Here is an 18,296-nt window from a genome sequence, read left to right on the forward strand (position 1 = left end):
GCACCGGCTGTGTGTGCATGTCGAGGGCTCCCTCCTCCCCCTGCCTCCCGCCCCCCGGATCATTCTTTATACCGGGGGAGCGTGTGCACTGCGGTCCTTGCTCTGGGAATTGCTGCTGCTCCTCCTATTCGTCAAGGGCTTTCCAATCACCTGCCTCTGCCACCCTCTCCTCTCCGCTCTTTGTACTTTATTTTCACGTGCTCTTTACTAACACGGCTATTTTTAAATCCCGCTTGGATTTATTTCTTTCTCTCTCCTTCTCTCTTATTTTTCTTTTTTTTTTCTTTTTTTTTTTTTTCCGGGGGGTGGGTGGGGGGAGGGAGGTTAACGTTTGCATCTCCCTGAGGGAAAGATCCCACCAGCCAACCCAGCTCCGCCACTGCTGCATCCATCCATTCATTTTTATGGTCACTAGCAGCTTATCCCGGTAGTAGAAGGTGCAGAGAAGTGGGAAGCAGAGAGAGAGAGAGGGAGGGAGGGAGAGATCCGGACAGCGAGAATGGCCGAGAGAAAGAGGAACTGGAATAAAGAAGATGACCTGCCTGTTTATCTAGCTAGGCCGGGTACGACAGCCCAGACACCGCGGCAGAAATACGGGGGGATGTTCGCCTCCGTGGAGGGGGCCTACGAGAACAAAACCATCGACTTCGACGCCTACAGCGTGGGGAAGAAGGGGTCCCGGACCCCGCGGAGCGGCAGCCGGCACGACATGCTGGACGGCGGGGACAACTACAGCGAGACCGCCAGCGACATCAGCGAGGTCTCCGGCTCCGTCATCAGCTCCCCGGGAGACCGGGAGGACAAGACCCCGGGCGTGGAGATCAGATACCCCGCGGGAAAGGAGCTGCTGCAGGGCCAGGACAATGGGCAGGTGAGCGGGGCCGGAGCGGGGCCCCGGGCCGGGGGTGGGGGGGGAGCCGCCGCCCCCGCTCGCCGGGCGAGCTGAACCGAGCCGAGCCGTGCCGCAGAGCCCCCGGGGGCCGCCTTCGCGGGGGAGTTTCGGCACGGAAGGTCGGGGAGGCACGGACCCCTCCTCCCCGGCACGGTGATGCTATAGGAAGAGCCCGGCTGGCCCCCAAACTATTTCACTACCCTCAGCTTAGTGGGGGCGGGCGGGGGGAAGAGGAGGGGGACCGACCCCAGAAATCGTTTTCCTTTGTAAGTGATGGCGATGAGTTTTCTCCGTTTCCCTTCCTGCCGGTAAAACGCTGCCCATGCCGGCTGGGCTTGGAGGGCAGCCCCGGCGCCTCCCCGCCGCGCCCCCTCCCCTGGAACAAAGCAGCCCCCGCTGCATTTCTGGGCTCGCCGGGCAAACTCCGCGGAGCCTGTCCCAGGCACAGACCCTGGCTCTGCCCCGGCCCCGGCTCCCCCTCCCCGGTTCCCCATGCGCCTTCATTGTCTCCCCGGCAGGGAGCCTGTAAGGCGGGAGGATCAGCCCAAACCTTTGCCCGGGAGTTCCCCACCTCCGGGGCTGCAACCTGGGCTTATATTGTAGACTTAAGGAAAAAGTGAGGCTGATGGTGGGGCTGGCTAGCCCCCGCCAGCTGTGCTTCTCCGTCTTACCCCTGTCTGTGGCACGCAGGCTGGAGGCAGACCCGGGGGGCTGGCTCTCCTGTGAGCCGGGGCTGTCACTGATTTCCCCTTAGAAAGAAATGTGGCCTTGCAGTCATGTCCCTGTGTAGATGCACCGGTTCCCTTAGCACCCAGCCTGGATGCTGTATGGCCTGTCCATGCTCCACTCTTTCCACAGGCTAAACTGAGAGTTTCCACTCTTTTCTCCCCCTCTTCAGTTTGAGCATGAATGGGGCACTGGTCCTCTCTGGTCTAGGTGCAGGTGCCACATGGCCTCCTGTGCAGCCTGGTGGGTGCCCGCTGTGGTGGGGCACTGGTGCAAGCAGGCAGGGCTTGGTGGGAGACTGTGTCTCGCAGTGGTGCCGCTCCACTGCAACGACCTCAGGGTTGCCTTCAGAGGCTGCCAGCTGCAGTGCAGTCTTCCCTTTCCCAGCTCACCTGAACCACTGTGTCTTTTCCATCAGGACCCTGGGGCAGTGGGAGGGCATGGCACACCCTGAACATCCCCCTTCTTTTTATGCCTCCTCCCCATCTTCTCTGCTTCCTAGTTCAGCCTGGGACTCAGGGTAATGAGCACATTGCACGCTACCTCCTCGTATCTCATTGTGCTTCCAAAGTTGGCTGGCTCTGGATTGGGCTGGGGGGTTAGGAGGAGGAGGTTGGGGGTAAAGCAGGCAAGATCTGGCCACTGGCTTAGGAAGATGCGTTTTAAGCAGCAGCCACGTGCCTGACTCCGGTGCAGCAGCATCCAGAGCTTTATGCAAGCTCCGAACGGTGATTTTGAGGGTTGTGTGTCAGGGATGTGGCCTGCGTGGGAAATACCTTGTGTGTGTCGCAGGGGTGGATGTGCTGAGAGCTTGTCATTGGGGGGATTAACTCAGGCGCAGCTTTGCAATGCCTTTTACCCTTCCTGCAGTGGTTCATGGAGCATTAACCAAGCACCGTGGGTGGAGGGAGGCACTCTGAGTCAGAAAAGACGGAAGGGTTTCAACTAGCCACATTTCTTCTGCAGCAGCTGCTGGCATACCATCTACCTGGCCTGGCCAGGCTGTGCCGGGCTGTGCCATCACCCACGGCCTACCTTGGTACTGGGACAGTGACGAGGAGGGCAGAGCAGGGCAATGTGGTGGGGATCAGAGGCAGTGGTGGGGACAGAGCAGGCAGTGTCATCTGGGTCAGTGCCATCAGGGACAGAGCAGGCAGTGGCATGGGCACAAAGCTGGGCAGTGCCATGGGGACAGAGCAGGCAGTGGCACGGGGACAAAGCAGGGCAGGGCAGTGCCATGGGGCAAGAGCAGGCAGTGCTGTGGGGATACAGCAAGGCAGTGCCATCGGGGTCAGTGCCATGGGGACAGTGCCATGGGGGAACAGAGCAGGCAGTGCCGTGGGGACAGAGCATGGCAGTGCCATCCGGGTCAGTGCCACGGGGACGGGGCAGGCAGTGCCATTGCCGTGCACTGTGCAGTTGGACCCACAGACGGGGGGTTACCGCCCCCCCCCCCGCGGTCCCCACCCTGCGGCACCCCACGCGTGGGACCCTGCCGGTGACCTCCGCCTGCAAGAGGGGCGGCGGCAGCGGAGCTGGGGGGGGCGGTGTTTCCCAGCGCCGGTGCGGGAGGGAGGGAGGGAGGGAGGGAGGCTCCGGCTGGATTGATGGGCTGGGAAGGGGGGCCGAGGGGGTAGGGGTGGGGGGACAGGAGGGAAGGAAACGCTTCCTGGGTTGAGCTGAGCGAATCCTGCTCCGACCTGCAGCCGGGAGGGCGCTGCTGCCGCCGGGAGAGGCAGCGCTCGCCGACCCCCCCCCGGGAGCCGCGTCCCTGTTTCACTGCAGCCGGGAAAAAAAGGTGCCGGGTTTGCCTGGCTCCCCTTCCTCTGGGCGAGGAAACTTTGCCTCCATTACCCAGCTCTGCCGGGTCGCCCCTGCCCCGCCCCATCACCCGACCGGGCTCCGAATTATTATTTCTCTTATCACCGCCGATATTTTTCCGTCGGGCTCGGCTCGCTCCTCGGGGTGTGTGGCGTGCGCCCGGCGCTAGCGAGAGCCAACATGTCTTACCAGGGCAAGAAGAGCATCCCCCACATAACGGTAAGCGGATCCCGGCAGGCAGCGAGCCGCTGCCCTCGCTCCTTTGTTAGCGGGGCGGGGAAGGGCGTGAGGCGGGAGATGCCCCACGGATGGCGGCGGGGAGACCGCCGGGACCGCGGCCGGGCTTCCCCGGGGCTGGGAGGGCGCCGGTGCCCTCTCCTCCTCCTGCTGGAGCTCCGGTCTGGGAGGGATTTAATTTTAAATTTTTATTTTTATTTTTTAATTATTTTTTTCCCCCCATTCCTCTCCCTCCGCACCGCCGGGGCTCAGCGCTGTCTGCTCTCTCGCCAGCCCGGGGCCGGCGGTGGTGGGTCGGGGCGGGGAGGGGAGGGGAGGGCAGGGCCGGCGGGAGGCTCGGGGCCCGGGGCGACGGTGCCGCCGCCCTCCCGAGGAGCAGGGCCCGGGGAGGCTCGGCCGCCGGGCGAGGCAGAACAAAAGAGGGAGGGGACGAGCCGCAGCACAACGTGCCCCCGCCACCGCCGCCCCCCGGCAGCGGGCAGGGGCAGCACAGCCCTCCGGCGGGGGCAGGGGGCGGTGGGCCAGGGTGGGCTGGGGGTACGGGGAGATGGGAGGTGGGGAAACGGGGGAGCGGTGGTGGTGATGGTGGCGGGGGAAGTGTAGAAAATCAAAGAGCGCCATGATGCCAGCACCGACACCTCTGCAAGCTATTAATGCATCAGGCATGGTGGGGATCAGGAGTCAAGGAGTTGATCATAACCATCCTCTTCCTATCTGTGCCTGTCTCCCGCTAGATGCTTTTATCCCCGAGCAGGGCTACAATAGAGCATGCTTTCCATGCCAGAAAGAAAGGATCTGGGTCCTTTGATTCAGTATATCGTTTCCCATAGATACACCGGATCGACAGGGGCTAGTGGCTATTCTTTATCGAATGGGCAGAGCTGACGGGGAGGGGGCTTTCAGGGGAAATCTCCCCCCAGAGTTTGGTCATGCAGAGGTTTTGCCCAGCACTGGTGTTGGTCTCCAGGCTGGTGCCAGCTTTCCTCTTGGGGGGCTGGATCAATGCGTGATGGGGTCACTGCTGCTTTGGCACCTGGGGCACAGATGAGTGGGGAAGTGGGGTGAGCTCAAAGAGGCTTGGGTTCGTTGAGCTTTCCCAGGAAAGCTGGCACCAAAAGCATTCAGGGCAAGTTTCAGTAGCAGAAGAGAGGGCTGACTGGTGGGTGTGGCAGCTTCACGAGCAAACCTGGTGGTTAAAGGCATTATTTGAGCCTGTGTTACAAGGCTTGTAAGCACCCTGAGGCTTTCTCCGTATTAAAAAAAAAAAATCCTTTAGCCAAAACATTTGGTCAGGAGGGGTACAGCCTCCTTCTAAAAGCAGAGTATTATGATACCAAAGTATGCATTTATAGTTTTCCACTATCAACAGGCAGCAGTTCTTGGCGGACAAGGCTGAACCTGGGTATTGCAGTGGCTCTTTGGGTGATGGCTCCTCTCGCCTTGGTCCTCAGTGTATGGTGTGAACTGAGGTTACTGAGGGTACCTCTGGACTGGGGGAGGCCCTGGCTGCCCTCTGAGTGAGTCAGGTGCTTTGTGCATGGCTTGACCTTCATTTGCAGCTGGAGTGTAACAGGTTCCCACCCATAGCTGGTTGTTTGCGCTCCAATTTGGAGTAAAAGAAGAAATTGGAAGAGTTGCAAGTGTTTGCCTTGGAATCAACAGTTCATTTTCATTTCTTCACTTCTCACAAATTTCCTTCTCTGTGCGAGAGAGAGGATTGCTGGGAGAAAGAACCCCCAAACCTCAGCCTGTTCTCTTTGAAATAGGATGTGTTGAAGCTTCTATAAATGAATATTCATTAACACTAGTGAGTTTTGTGACCAAATCAAAGGCATAAATTAACATTAGTGAAGTTGGCAGGCATCAGACTTGGACTGCCTTTTTGTATTTTAGTGTTTTACACTTCTGGCCTTTCTTCTTCTCCAGCGAAAGCAAATCAGACACTCTGTGTTATACCTTGTACGTGCTGCCCATCCCACAAGAGCCCACCGGATTTGTCTGTGTGTCTCTTCTGAAAGCCCCATTCCGGTATGGTAAATTAGGTATTTCATCCTGCCACTAAGGAAATACATTGGAGCTTCAAGCCTTCTGGGCTCTGAGGAAATGTGATAGCTCTGTAAAGTTATGCAACAACAGCAGCAATGATGAAATCATATAAAAATGTCATTTGTTACTGTGCTTAACATTTCTCTCCCCCCCCCCCCCCCCCCTTGGCTTTTTGGAGCTACAGCAGCTCCTGGATTCATTGGAATAGTGAGAAACTAGTTTTTGACTGTGTCCTGTGTGCTGATACTTTGCTGTGGATTTTCCTGTACCAAGCCTGTGTTCCATGCATGGGGCCAAGAGCCATCCTGAGCGCACGAGAAGAGCACCCAGCATCCTGCCACAGCATCCAGCCACAGACACTACCTGCCGTCAGTACCTGGCCGAAATGTCCCTCCAGGAGCTTGCTGTGAGTCAGGTCTGTGCATCAGGAACTTTGTGAAGGAGGAGGCAGAGGCTGGTTTCAGCTCTGGTCGGCGTGGGAGCAGGTGTCACTCTTGGGAAGACAACCCTGTAGTGTCCTTTCTGGGTTACCCCCCTTGGTGTACGTGGGCATAACTACCACATTGTGCTTTGTCTGACCGTGCCTTGCCTCCTGACTCCCTCGGATTGTTCACAGCGTCTGACTAACACCCTCTTTCCCCTTTATTTCTGCTTTCCCTTCTCCTCTTTCCCCTGGAAGTATCTAGGACAGCAGAGACACTATGTTGCAGACAGGCCCCCTTTGGCACTCAGGATCTCCCTGCTCTCATTTATCAAAGCCTCCACTTGCTGTTTTTTCATTTCATTTCACCTGCCTTATTTTTTCCTTTCAGCCCCTGAAAATTCATGCTTCTTGCAATTTATCTGGTTTGTGGCTCTCCTGTTGCCCTTTATGCATCCCATGCAGCATCCAGGCTTGCTGTTGTTAGCTGAGCACCAGCACTGCTCCAGTGTAAGGTGCCATTCGGTTGTGAGTCAGGCTGGAGAAACTCGGCCCCTTTCGCTGTAAGTGCTGTGAGGAGGACCTCTGTATTTGAAGCCCCAGACCAGTCTCTGGGTGATGTAAAATAGAGATGCACTGAACCAGTAAGTGTAAGCACTTCAGTCACGTCCCCTGCACCGTGTTGAAGTCCTGGGGGGCGGGGGTGTCTCACTGCCCTGGTTCAGGAGTGTTAGCTGGGAATGCAGCAGGGTGTGCATAATGTAAGGGTGACCAAGAATGCATCTGCAGGAGCATATTTCTCAGGCTGTGTAGCACAGTCAGCCACCGCATCCATTGCTGAGATGTTTTTCTGCATGAGGTGGCAATCTTTTGTGCTTCGGTTGTGCAGGCATGCTCTCATGCAGACAGATTTTCCGGGATACATCCTCCCGCCCATTGCTTTTAATGTCGCTATTATACTCCTCTTGTGCAGCATGTTACAGGGAATCAATGGGGCTGATGACACTGGAAGATCTGTTACAAATTATTTTGGCTTGTGGGTTTGGGTAGTGCTCGGCACTTTTCAAGCAAGGCCTGAGCCCAGATGAACTAAAAATTACAGTATATACAGAGAACAACTTAAAAAAAGCATGTGGCATGTAAAATGTCTGTTAGAGGACTTGTTTTTTCCAGTAGCGATTGCAACCATGAAAACATAATCAGTGTGAGCTCAGTGAAGAGGAGGTGTGAAGACAACTCTACTGAGCAGAGGGAGAATAGCTAGTCACCAAAGCAAATGCAAGGAGGGACACAGGAGAGGCAAATGGTGCACAAATCTCTTAGAAAAGGGAATAATATTCCTGGGAATGGTCCAAGGGTTGGCATATGAATGGGGGAGGGAGCTGCTGGTCCTGAGCTGGCAGACTGTAAGGCACGGGGAGACAGAGAGCTCAGTCTCCTGTGGTGTTACAGGGGAGGATCTCATCATTGAGCTTAGCAAGTAAAGAGAAGAACTGGCACATGATGAGAAAAAGAAGCAGATGCAGAAAAATGAAGAGAGGCTGCAGAAATTCAGAGGAGTGGGCACAGAGAATAATTTTAGTTGTAGCCTTTTGAATTGATTGACGTGGAGAGAGCTGAGAAATAAGTAGGCTTCAGTTGAACACAGCAGAATACTTTGTGAGAGGAAAAAAATACATTCATCTGGATTTCTGCTGTGTGAGACTTTGGACTCAAGCTAACTATTGAGAGTCAAGACAGAAATTTTCTGTTTGGCCTGAGCAAAGTGCTGGGTTAATGTGAGGTGTTCTGGTGTCAGACAAGATCAGTGCAAGAGCTGCCAGCTGATTTACTTTGGACACCAGACGGGACATGTCCTACAGATGCAAGGTATGGTGAGCACCTGGAACGGGGAACCAAAGTCCTCGTCTAGGTTTGGATCTATTCCATATCTCACCTCACCATGCTTTTTTCCCACCCACCTTTGCTTAACAATATGAAGCTACACAAAGATTGGTGAGTGAGGTGCCAAAAGTGTTTGAAAAGCCCATGCCCTACTGAGTGCTGGGCACGGGAACAGTGTCTCACAGTGTTATTCTGCTAGTGGCGCAAGATTTGAACTGATTTAGACAGCACTTTTTGTCCTGCTTTAAAACACCAAGGCCTGGGACTTCTGGGTCCCCTCTTACTCTTGAATATTTGCTTAATACTCCAAAGTTAAATTTGTCCATTTCTAGCTGTTTCATAGACTTGGCCCCTCTCAGTTTACTTGTCTGCCGATGAATATTTGTGAATTCACATTGCATATTGCACTGGACTTGGCAGCTCTGGAGGTACTTTAGCTGCTTCAGTAGAAGTTGTTGGACTTCCAACCATCAGTTCTGTCGTTCTGTGGTAAGTCTTTTCCTTTCCTTTTTCTGCAGGAGAAAAAGTGGCCATAGTATTTAAGCCACTTCCATCTGATGTCTTAAATTACATTCAGCGTAGGTCCTTCTGGGGACATTTCTATGGAGATTGAAACATTTGGCAGAAGGTCAGAAAGAGGGGTTGGGGGCAGCGATTCCTTTAACTGCCACAGCAAGTTTGTCAGCTAGTGCCCACATCAGTGTCATAGCTGGTGGGGAGCTGAGCTGCGTTTTGCTGGAAGCCGTGCAGGTTTGGAATGGGGACAGTGGCTGTCTGGGCAGACAATTGATACGGTAAGGTGGTTGTTCAGCAAGTCTGAATCTTCTTACAAGTGCCGAGAGCGACCACTGCCAATGAGCCACTTTCCTCACAAGAGGTCAGAGTCTGTTTTCTGCTTTGCTGCCATTTCTTCCATAAGCAACTTTATTCATCTGGTAAAGCTTCATTTTCCTGTGTGGAATCCAGGAGAGCCCACTGGCTTCTGAAGCACTTGGGCACTGCGAGAGTTAGTTGCAATAAATTTCTTGCTGCTTTTGTAAATATGAGAAAGATGGAACAGAGATGAGCAGCAAAATAATTTGTAGGTTTCTAATCTTGCTATGTGTAAAGACGATGGCATTTTCCCTTGGGGCAGAGATACTTTGGGATTACTTTTGCTTGGCGCTTAATGTGCGTGTCACAGGGTAAAGTTCTGAACTGTAGTGCATGGCCTGATGAGGTTTAAGGCCTCAGCTCTTGCTTAGGTGAATAATAAACGTCACTGAATAATAAATTTCCCTACTGATTTCAGTAAAATCTACACTCTATGTGAAATCTCTCTTGGTAAAGCTGATCACCCTTGCACGTGGCTGGCTGAAGGAGTATGTAGTGCCCACAGCTAAGAGACTGTGGAAGGGTTGTTCATGGACTGGTGCTGATGCCATAGAAGCAAGAGTTGCTACTTGCAATGACTTGCAAGGGGAAGTAGATACGTGAGGCAACATGACAGCAAAAAGTGTCTAAGTGCAGACAATACACATCTGTATCCACCGCGTTTAGTCACTCAGGAATTACTATTGCTAACATATTACATTGCTAACAATTAACATTGCTAAAGGGCAATTTTTACTGTTCTGCTTCCCTTGCATCCACCTCTTGTGTCCAGAGAAGGGATTTCTTATGGTCTTAGCCCGATTTTGACCACGAGTGGTGCCAAGGTGTCCCGGTAACCTGAGACAGGTTTCCGACTAGAACTGAGCTGAAACTTGTCTTCAGTTCCGTGGCACACCGCAGCCAGTCATGCTGTAAATTACTGTTATTTTTTCCCAAGTTTAACCTTTCCTATGAATGGCTTGCGGAGATTTCGAAATCAGCTGTGACTGATGTAACCTACGTGTAACCCAAGAGATGGCTACAACACACAATGCAATGGGTTACACGCTCCAGCCCATGCTTAGGTGAACCCCCTGCTGATGCTAGTGAATATTGTCATCGATAAGATGTTTGTTGTGCTTCCCTTCTAAAAGCAAAACAAAGATGACATTTACAGTGTAGAAATCCCCATGGAGTTAGGAGCTGTAGGAGTAGCCCTTTTAGGCTGTGTGATTAAGGAGTGAAATTGCTAGCTGAATAGAGAGTCAGGTCTCCAAAGGGGAAACAAAAGAACATCAGATCTTTTAAATGAATAAAGATGAATGAATATATTGGCTACAGACCAAGATACAGCATTACTACAATCAACATAATCCTTCCTAAATGAATTGCCATATACTAGAGTGCATTTGTGAAGAAAAGGACCTTAAAAGCAGGATTCTCCATTAGTGGCGTATCATAAATGATGCCTCAAGGATACAGTGTTTTACAAGCAATTCCCTGAGTTGATTCAGGGATCACCCTGCTTAAAAATTACTTCCTATGGAGGGTAACCTAGACGTGAAATTCAAAAGGAAGGGTAGTGCCGATTAAAAACAGATCTTCTATAAGGAGACAGTACTTCATGAAATCCCATTTACAGCTCTTTGATCCTTATGAAAGGATTTTAAGCAAGCATTCCTCATGGGAAGGATGTCTTTCTTCTTTTGCCATTGAGTTTAAAAATGTTCCTTATTTGTAAGTACTTTGCTAAAAGCAAGGTAATTTAATGGTATTGCATCACAACTGAGTCTGAATCTGACCAGCTCTGACAATAGACAACTAAATATATCCAACAAAAAAAAAATTAAATCTCCTGTATATTATGGACAATAACTGCAAGAAGGAGAGCACAGAGGCACAGAGGAGCTCTGAGTGTCTCCCTCCATTGTCTGCCAGTGGCACTTTTGCCTTGAGAAACTGCCCCCTTGCAAATAGTCACCTTGTGGAGATTTGGATAATGAAGAAGAACACAAACTGCAGCCTGTGGCTTTTGAGCCTTCCCTCTAAATTGGGGATGCCCTGTCTTTTCTAACTCTCAATGGCCCTTTTAAAGCCTTAGCAACAAAGGATTCTGCCTCTCAAATGCTAAAAAAGTAAAGATGGATGCCTTGGCTGCAAGTGTGATAACGTAGTCTTACGTCTATTGCCTTTAATCTGATGTCTTTTAAATCACATGCATTTATAGGCAGAGAACTGGAAATACAGGTGGATTTGGAATTTAAACTGTTTTCAATCGTCTATTTAGCATAAAACCCTTAGTCATCTTCAGGGCCATTGACTAATCTGGATTTTAGAGAATACAGCCATTGTTGCTCTGGAGATGTAAGGACAATGGTATATTCTAATAAGTCCTTAGAATTATGAAAAGGATGAAATCACTGCTGAGTGCTTCCTCCTCCTTTAGGCTTGGAAAATGTGGGGCTCAGAGTGTTGCAAAGACTTTGTCAGTTGGCAATGGCTGCAATGCAGCAATCATAAAAGTCCAAATGCAAGAATGAAGCAGCGCTTAGTTAGACCCATATGCTGGGTGTGTTATATGAAGTTCATCGTAGTTAAATTGTAAACTATGTATATATAGACTATAACTATGTAAATAGTTTAAAAGACATGATTTACTTGATTCAGAGATGAAGACGTAACACGTAGACATTCCATTTGTGGAAGAGAAGCAAAAATGTAATAGCATATATCAGAAGTGCAGTCTGGACAGATTCTGCTATTTGTTGAAAACACAAAACACTGCTCTTGAAATATCTTTGAATCTTTTTGTGTGGTTAGAATACATCATGGCAGATTCATTCTCTCTTTCTTTTTTTTTTTTTTTTTTTTTTTCCCAAACTCCATCTTGTAGGATAGAGGCGTGGTTTTCTCTGAAAGGTGCCTGCAGGTGGTTTGCTGTAACTTGTGCTCATTGTATTTTGACATGCTGCACCAATTTGAGATAATATTTGTTTAGTAAATCTTATGTCAGAAGATGTCAGTTTCTCAGTAGTTCAGAAGCAGATTGAGAACTGCATGTGTAAAAAATGTATTTGAATTTTGCTTTGTGTAATATTTTTAAATACCTCTAGCTCTGAGTGGACTAGGTAAATGAAAAAAGGCTAATTTTAAATTTCTTTGCAGTTGTTCCTGCTCTAACATTTGAATCTAGCATTTGGATTATATTTACAGATAACCCAGAGTGATTTACTGACCAAAGTAAATCACTTCAGTTGTAACTGGGGAGACTGCTGCAGGTTTTGGGCTAGCAGCAGGGCTCAGGCTCATCGGCTGGCAGGTCAGTGCAGACGCTGCTCGTCTCTGCTGGCCTCGTACCATTGGGAGCATATGAAAATACGGACCCGCTTCACAAGAGCTGAGCCAAGCTGGTTTAAAAATCTCAGCAAAACAGGCAATTTATACAAATTGTGCCAGTCACCAGCTTCCACGTTTCTTGTTGCTCTTACTGTAATGCAAACAATAGTTGTAAAGGAGCGAAAGCCACCGCCTCATGTCTGAGCAGCCGGCCCCTCCTCCTGCAGCAAACGATGCTGAGTTTGTGGCATCTCCTCCTGCTGCCATGAAAATTGCTGTCATGTCGCAGGCTGAGCTCTGTGGCTCTGCTGCCAGGTTAAGCAGGAGAAACTAGAGCGTGATTAGCAAAAAATCACCAGGAAAGCAGTGCGCAGGGTTTGAAGGTGAAGAGCTGTGAATAATAGGAAAGGCTGTATGACACTCAGCACCGAGCTGAGCCGGGAGGTGCCGGAGTGCTTGTAAAATGGAGCTGCAGGGAGACAGCAGATAAGCATCGTTCTGCTGTGCTGATGCTGTGTCACAGCCAGGCATGAGGCCTGGAAGCAAACGGCGATGCACTGATGCGGTTGCATCATTGCAGCAGCGATGGGTGGAGGAGAAACACCTGGGCTCCCACACTCGGCAGTGAACGCTGAGCGGTGGCACGGATTTACAGCGGTGATTTCCACACCTCCCATCTCAATGAGAGCAGGGTTTTTTCCCCCCTTGAATCTTGGCACCTAATGAATTGCTCAGTTTATGCGTTCAATATAATGGTCCTTCTCTGTTTTGCTGTGTTCCTGCTGTCTGACCTTGGCAGCCTGGAGGGAGGAGAACGTCCTGGCAGCTTTTCCAAGAGAGCTGGGCTGGCAGCTTCTTGTGGCAGGCAACGCACTGAAAGCTTGGTATGGAGCCCTTAAGGCTCAGTAGGCAGGGCACCAGTGACTAAGACATCTGTTAGCTGAATATAAAGGTGGCAGCCACCCTATAAAGGCTTACACTATATTGTCACCTCCTGAGCTGAGTAATGCATGCGTTGTTTATACTGTGAGAGCACCCAAAGGTCACCCCAGTGGCTGAGGGTACATCTGGGAGCTAGGCAAAGAAAGCGTCCTGCCTGGAGGGATTTACAGCTGGGAAGGGGAAATATGGGCCAGCACTGCCTGATTAATTCATGAGCTTCATGAATGCTTTCCCCAGGGTGTCACAGAGCATGGAACATTGGTCAGGCAGAAGAGGACTTTGGTCCCTAGTTTTTCTAGATGTTTGGCACTTGGTGAAGAAAACTGCAAGCAGCCTTGCCTGACATCAGGCCCCTGGTAAATAAGAAATGGTCCCTGACCATGCACAGCCGGCAGCGGGTCCGAGGGGGCTAACCTACTTCACAGACCCCATGCGTGCCCAGATTTCTGTCCAGGATTTCACTGCCACAAGTAGCGGTGACCTAAACCAGTGCAGAAGCGCCCAGGCATCGGTGGCCGTGGCAGCAGTGCAGGGTGGCAGCGTCCCTTTGCCTTCAGGCCAGGGCTGTGCCTGTGCCCGAAGCCCGTGCTTAGGCAATCATAGAATCATGTGTTGGGTTGGAAGGGACCTTTAAAGGTCATCTAGTCCAACCCCCCTGCAGCTAGCAGGGGCATCTTTAACTAGATCAGGTTGCTCAGAGCCTGATCAAGCCTGGCCTTGAATGTCTCCAGGGGTGGGGCCTCCACCACCTCTCTGGGCAACCTGTTCCAGTGTCTCACCACCCTCATTGTAAAGAACTTCTTCCTAATGTCTAATCTAAACCTACCCTGCTCTGGTTTAAAACTATTGCCCCTCGTCCTATCGCTACGTGCCCTTGCAAACAGCCCCTCCCCAGCTTTCTTGTAGCTCCCCTCCAGGTACTGGAAGGCTGCTATAAGGTCTCCCTGGAGCCTTCTCTTCTCCAGGCTGAACAACCCCAACTCTCTCAGCCTGTCCTTATAGGAGAGGTGCTCCAGCCCTCTCATCATCTTTGTGGCCCTGGGAATCCTCCATGGTGGGGATGAATACTCACATGCTGACCATGTCTGCATACAAGGATCTGCATGAAAGTTTATTTCATGAAGTGTGCAGCAAACTGCTTGCCAACATTAACCCACGCCTCCCTGCTAGTCAGTTACATTTGTGTGTTTTTTTTCCAGTGTGTTCGTGGAAATGCATCTATATGGTGAGGTTCACATGGGTGTTGGGTGTTGCTGCTTTAGCTAAGCACAAGCCACCTCTGGTCCGGAGCAAGGTGTAGGAGGCAGCGCCTGTTTGCTTGGGCGCAGTGTACTGCCAGGATGTCCCTGTGTCACTGAAACCCCACCTGGGATGCTTGTGCCCATCAGCCCCATCTGTGTAAAGGCACCCTGCTTTACCCATGCTCCTGGCTTGCAGCAATCTGCAGCGTGTCCTACCAACACACTGACAGCTTAAGCTGGTTGTGAAAAGTTCCAACAAAACCCTTTTTCTTCTGAATTTGCTGGATGGAAATGTGTGTCAGAGATGTTTCCACATCTATCAGGTCCTGATAAAAGCTGGGCAGGGCTCCACGACACCCTCCCTGGTGGCTCGGCAGATTACCTGGGGAGCAGTGGGAAGCACCAAGATTGGCGTGTTTTTTTGTCGGCCTTGTCTCCCATGGCTTTGTATTCCTGGCTGGGGGCAACCAGAGAGAGCAGGACCTGCTCTCTTTTGCAACAATTATGAATGGTTTGCGTTTTCTACTGAAAGGGAAGGTGTCAAGAATCAAAATGCTGGAAGTCCCCATAAAGAGGAGTTTTCTTTCTTCACCAGAATTTCTTAGACCCTCTGAAATTCTGAAGAAGGTGAGACTTTATAGCTAAACGTTCAGTAATCCTTTATGGACTGTGAGGCTTAATTTAATGGGTGACTCACATAATTGAGGGCTTTCCTGAAAGTGCATTTGTATCCTTTTTCATTTCAGATAATTCTAATACCTAGTTTTACCACTTATATATGTATATTTATATATAAAAACGTGTAAAATCCTTATGTCTACAGTTATTTTTCTGGGGTTGTATTTCTGCTTTATTTTAGTCCGTCTTACTTTCCCAGCCTGTCACATTTGCTTTTATTTATTATGCACCTTCTCCTGTTCTAAAAGAAATAAAATGCAGAACATCTTGATGAGCATGCCAATTTTTTGATTCATTAGCAGTGACAGATGCAGTCCTCTGGTAACGTTCCCTGCCCGTATCAATAAGCTCTCGCCTTTTGTAATTGGACAGTATTAATGTTTAGGAAGGCAACTGAATGAGCTTAAAAAGAGCTCACAAGATGGTGGCCTCTGCAGGTCAGCAGGCAGTGCAGTAAATCATCATGGTGAGGAGATGCAACTGCCAGCACGTGGCAAAATAACTTATTACCATGCAGGCTGCTGATGCACAAGTCCTGCGATTACAAGTGACAGCAGAGAGGCTGGGGAGAAAACAGGGAGCCTGCTCTGGCAAACTCCAGACTGAGGACTTGCTTTCATCTCCATCCTTTTAGGAGAAGGTACCAACATCTGAGGCAGGTCCTGGGGACATATTTCATTGTAGTTCTCTGCCTTGGTTCCCCCTCCAAGGTCATCTCACTTCTGCAGCACATGGAGAAAAGCCTCAGACCTTCTATGTTCATCCTCTTTTATAATGGACTGTATTTAAATTGTCTTCCCCCGCTTCTTTTTCCCCTTAAAATGTCTGTTTCTCCTTTTTGTTTTTCTAGAATGATACAGAGGGCTATAAAGGCTTCAAACCTGCAAAATGTTCAAATACAAGCTGGAAAGTAAATACACTATGTAAAACTGAGAAGTTACGTTGAAGAAAGGTTGTTGTAACATCTCTAACTCTGACTTAGCGCTTTTTAATCAATACGTTTTTAGAAGGGCCGTATCGTTGTCCTGGTTTTATAGATGAGGAAAAATAGCAACTTGTTTAATTGTTTTCTAAAATGGGAACCTGGGACATGCATGGTTTATATGGGTGAGTCATCCTGTAATTAAACCAGGAATTGAGGCTGGAGTGAGGAGAATAAAACATGGACAAAATGAAGATTCAGAGTTATTGTTTAGTGAGACAAGGAAATAATTTACAATAAATGGCTTTTTTATATATGAATGGGAAAATAAGGTTCTGACTGCTTTAGGCTTTTCCAGCATTCGCAGTCACTTGGCAAAAGTCTTTTCAAAAGTGTTAGGTACTGAAGTTACAGAGTTGCCCTGTCTCTGGCAGAGTGCTGGCGTTTCCCGTACGACTTCCATTTGAATAGAGAAGAATGGAAACAGATGATTGTTGTGAACAGTGCCCCATCAGACTTGATATTTGAACAGTTCTTCACAGGAAAAATTGTTTGCTTTCTGGCACTTAAGAAAACAGCAGAAGGCAGTATCTCTCTGTGCTGTTTGTATGGTATTTCAGGTAAACCAAATCTTTGAGGCTGCACTCCCGACCTCACTCATGGAGTGAGTGAGATAAGGTGTGGGGAGCCTCAGTGCAGGGTGACCCCAACTAACCAGCAGCCTTTGACCTCACAAATTAGACAAGAATTAATTCTCATGCCCACCAGAAACTAGATTTTCTGCTGTTGGTCTGTAACACAGTACATGAGGTGCAAGCTGTGGGCCATGACCCTTGGCCACCTTGGTAGAGCAGCCGAGTTGACCCTTCTGAGGTGATGTTTCTTAAAGTAGCTTTCCTGGGCAGGAATTTCTTCATTACAGAGCTCAGCAGCCTCTCCTGTCCTTGTCCCTTCCCATTTCAAGCTCTGTTACTCTTCCAGGGATGCGGAGAGTCTCAGGTGAGCTCATCTTGGCCATTCCGGTGTTGGGCTGTTTATTTTGAGGTCTTCTCTTCCCTTTTTGGCCTTCGTACAATAAGGTGGTGGTAAAAAGAGGATGTAGCGGGATTTCAAGTGCTTCCACATGCAATGAGTTCTGCTTTGAGGAAAAAAGACTGTGATGGTCATGAGGCCTCACGTTCCAAAAGTCAGAAATAAACACTCAATGAAACTATGGTTTTCCTCTCCGCTGTCTATGTACCCACCTGAATCTATGGCATAGACCTTTATATAGGGTAAGTACTTTGATGTTAATGTCTTTCTATATAACATAAGCCTATTTGATATCATCAATACGTTGTTATGTTTGTTTACTTCAACAAACCCATGTGTCTTCCTCTTTTTTTTTTTTCCCCCAGAGTGACCGACTACTCATTAAAGGTGGAAGAATTATCAATGATGACCACTCCTTCTATGCAGACATATACCTTGAAGATGGACTTATAAAGTTGGTTTTTTAAAATACTGAATTTTTTTTTGCATGCCTGTTAGTATAGACTACTGTGATTTCATGACAGTGCTGACCTGCAGTCTTGCAGCCAGCATCTCGGTTACCTCTAGATGTGGGGTGAGAGTAGAAGAGAGTTTAATTATGAAACTCTGCCATTTTATCTTTACTAAGATTAGATAAGTAGAAAATTTCTTTGCTGTAAGCTGAAGGTATTTGCTTTTCAAATAGTTCAGTCTTAGTTTCTTCCAAAACAGTCAAGGTAAGTAGGCTCTCTCGAGAAGTAATACTAAGGATAATGGGTATTTTTGAGTCCATGTATGACAGAAGGCCCATTACAGCTTTTTTCCCCACACCTAACCAGGGCGAATGCAGCTGTGCTCTAAAGGATTGTATGGCACAGAAAAATGCCTCGTGTTACGCAGTGCTAACGGGGACCTGCTCCATCTCAGTTCCCCTGTTGGTTGCTGCTGAGGCATAGCATGTTCTGTTCTTACAACATTGTTATGCATTGCTCATATGTCCCTTTTCTTGTTTAGCAAAGGTTTGGCAAAATCTTAAAATCTTCCCACAATTATTAGACAGAAAATCCTACTGATTTATCACAATATAAATTACAGGAACTGGGAAAGTATTCCTTAGGTGAAAAAACATGAAATACATGTTACTGATAGCCTGGGAAACAGTAACAGAGATTCATGTAGCTCTACTGGTCCTGCTTTGGCTTAGTGGAAACAGGGGTCTCTAGTTTTGCAAAGCTACATAGTGTGTACAAGCACTCTGATGTACACAAGGATCAAAGTGTTTTTCTT

The 18,296-nt window shown here is 49.3% G+C and overlaps 1 protein-coding gene across 2 annotated transcripts in view; it reads left to right on the top strand.

Annotated features, from left to right (window-relative positions):
• CRMP1 (collapsin response mediator protein 1) overlaps positions 1 to 18,296 on the top strand; it is a 51,789-nt gene continuing 33,493 nt past the window's right edge. Inside the window, exons 1-2 of one of the 2 annotated variants that reach the window (XM_074587577.1) lie at positions 1 to 871; positions 17,396 to 17,484. In XM_074587577.1, coding sequence (XP_074443678.1) covers positions 500 to 871; positions 17,396 to 17,484 — 461 coding nt within the window. In that variant the 5' untranslated portion in view covers positions 1 to 499. Of the gene's footprint in view, positions 872 to 3,227; positions 3,659 to 17,395; positions 17,485 to 18,296 lie in introns of those variants that run through there. The other variant, XM_074587578.1, reaches the window with a different exon arrangement.

The sequence above is a fragment of the Larus michahellis genome, chromosome 5 (genome assembly GCF_964199755.1).
Source record: "Larus michahellis chromosome 5, bLarMic1.1, whole genome shotgun sequence".
In the NCBI taxonomy this organism is placed as follows: domain Eukaryota; kingdom Metazoa; phylum Chordata; class Aves; order Charadriiformes; family Laridae; genus Larus; species Larus michahellis.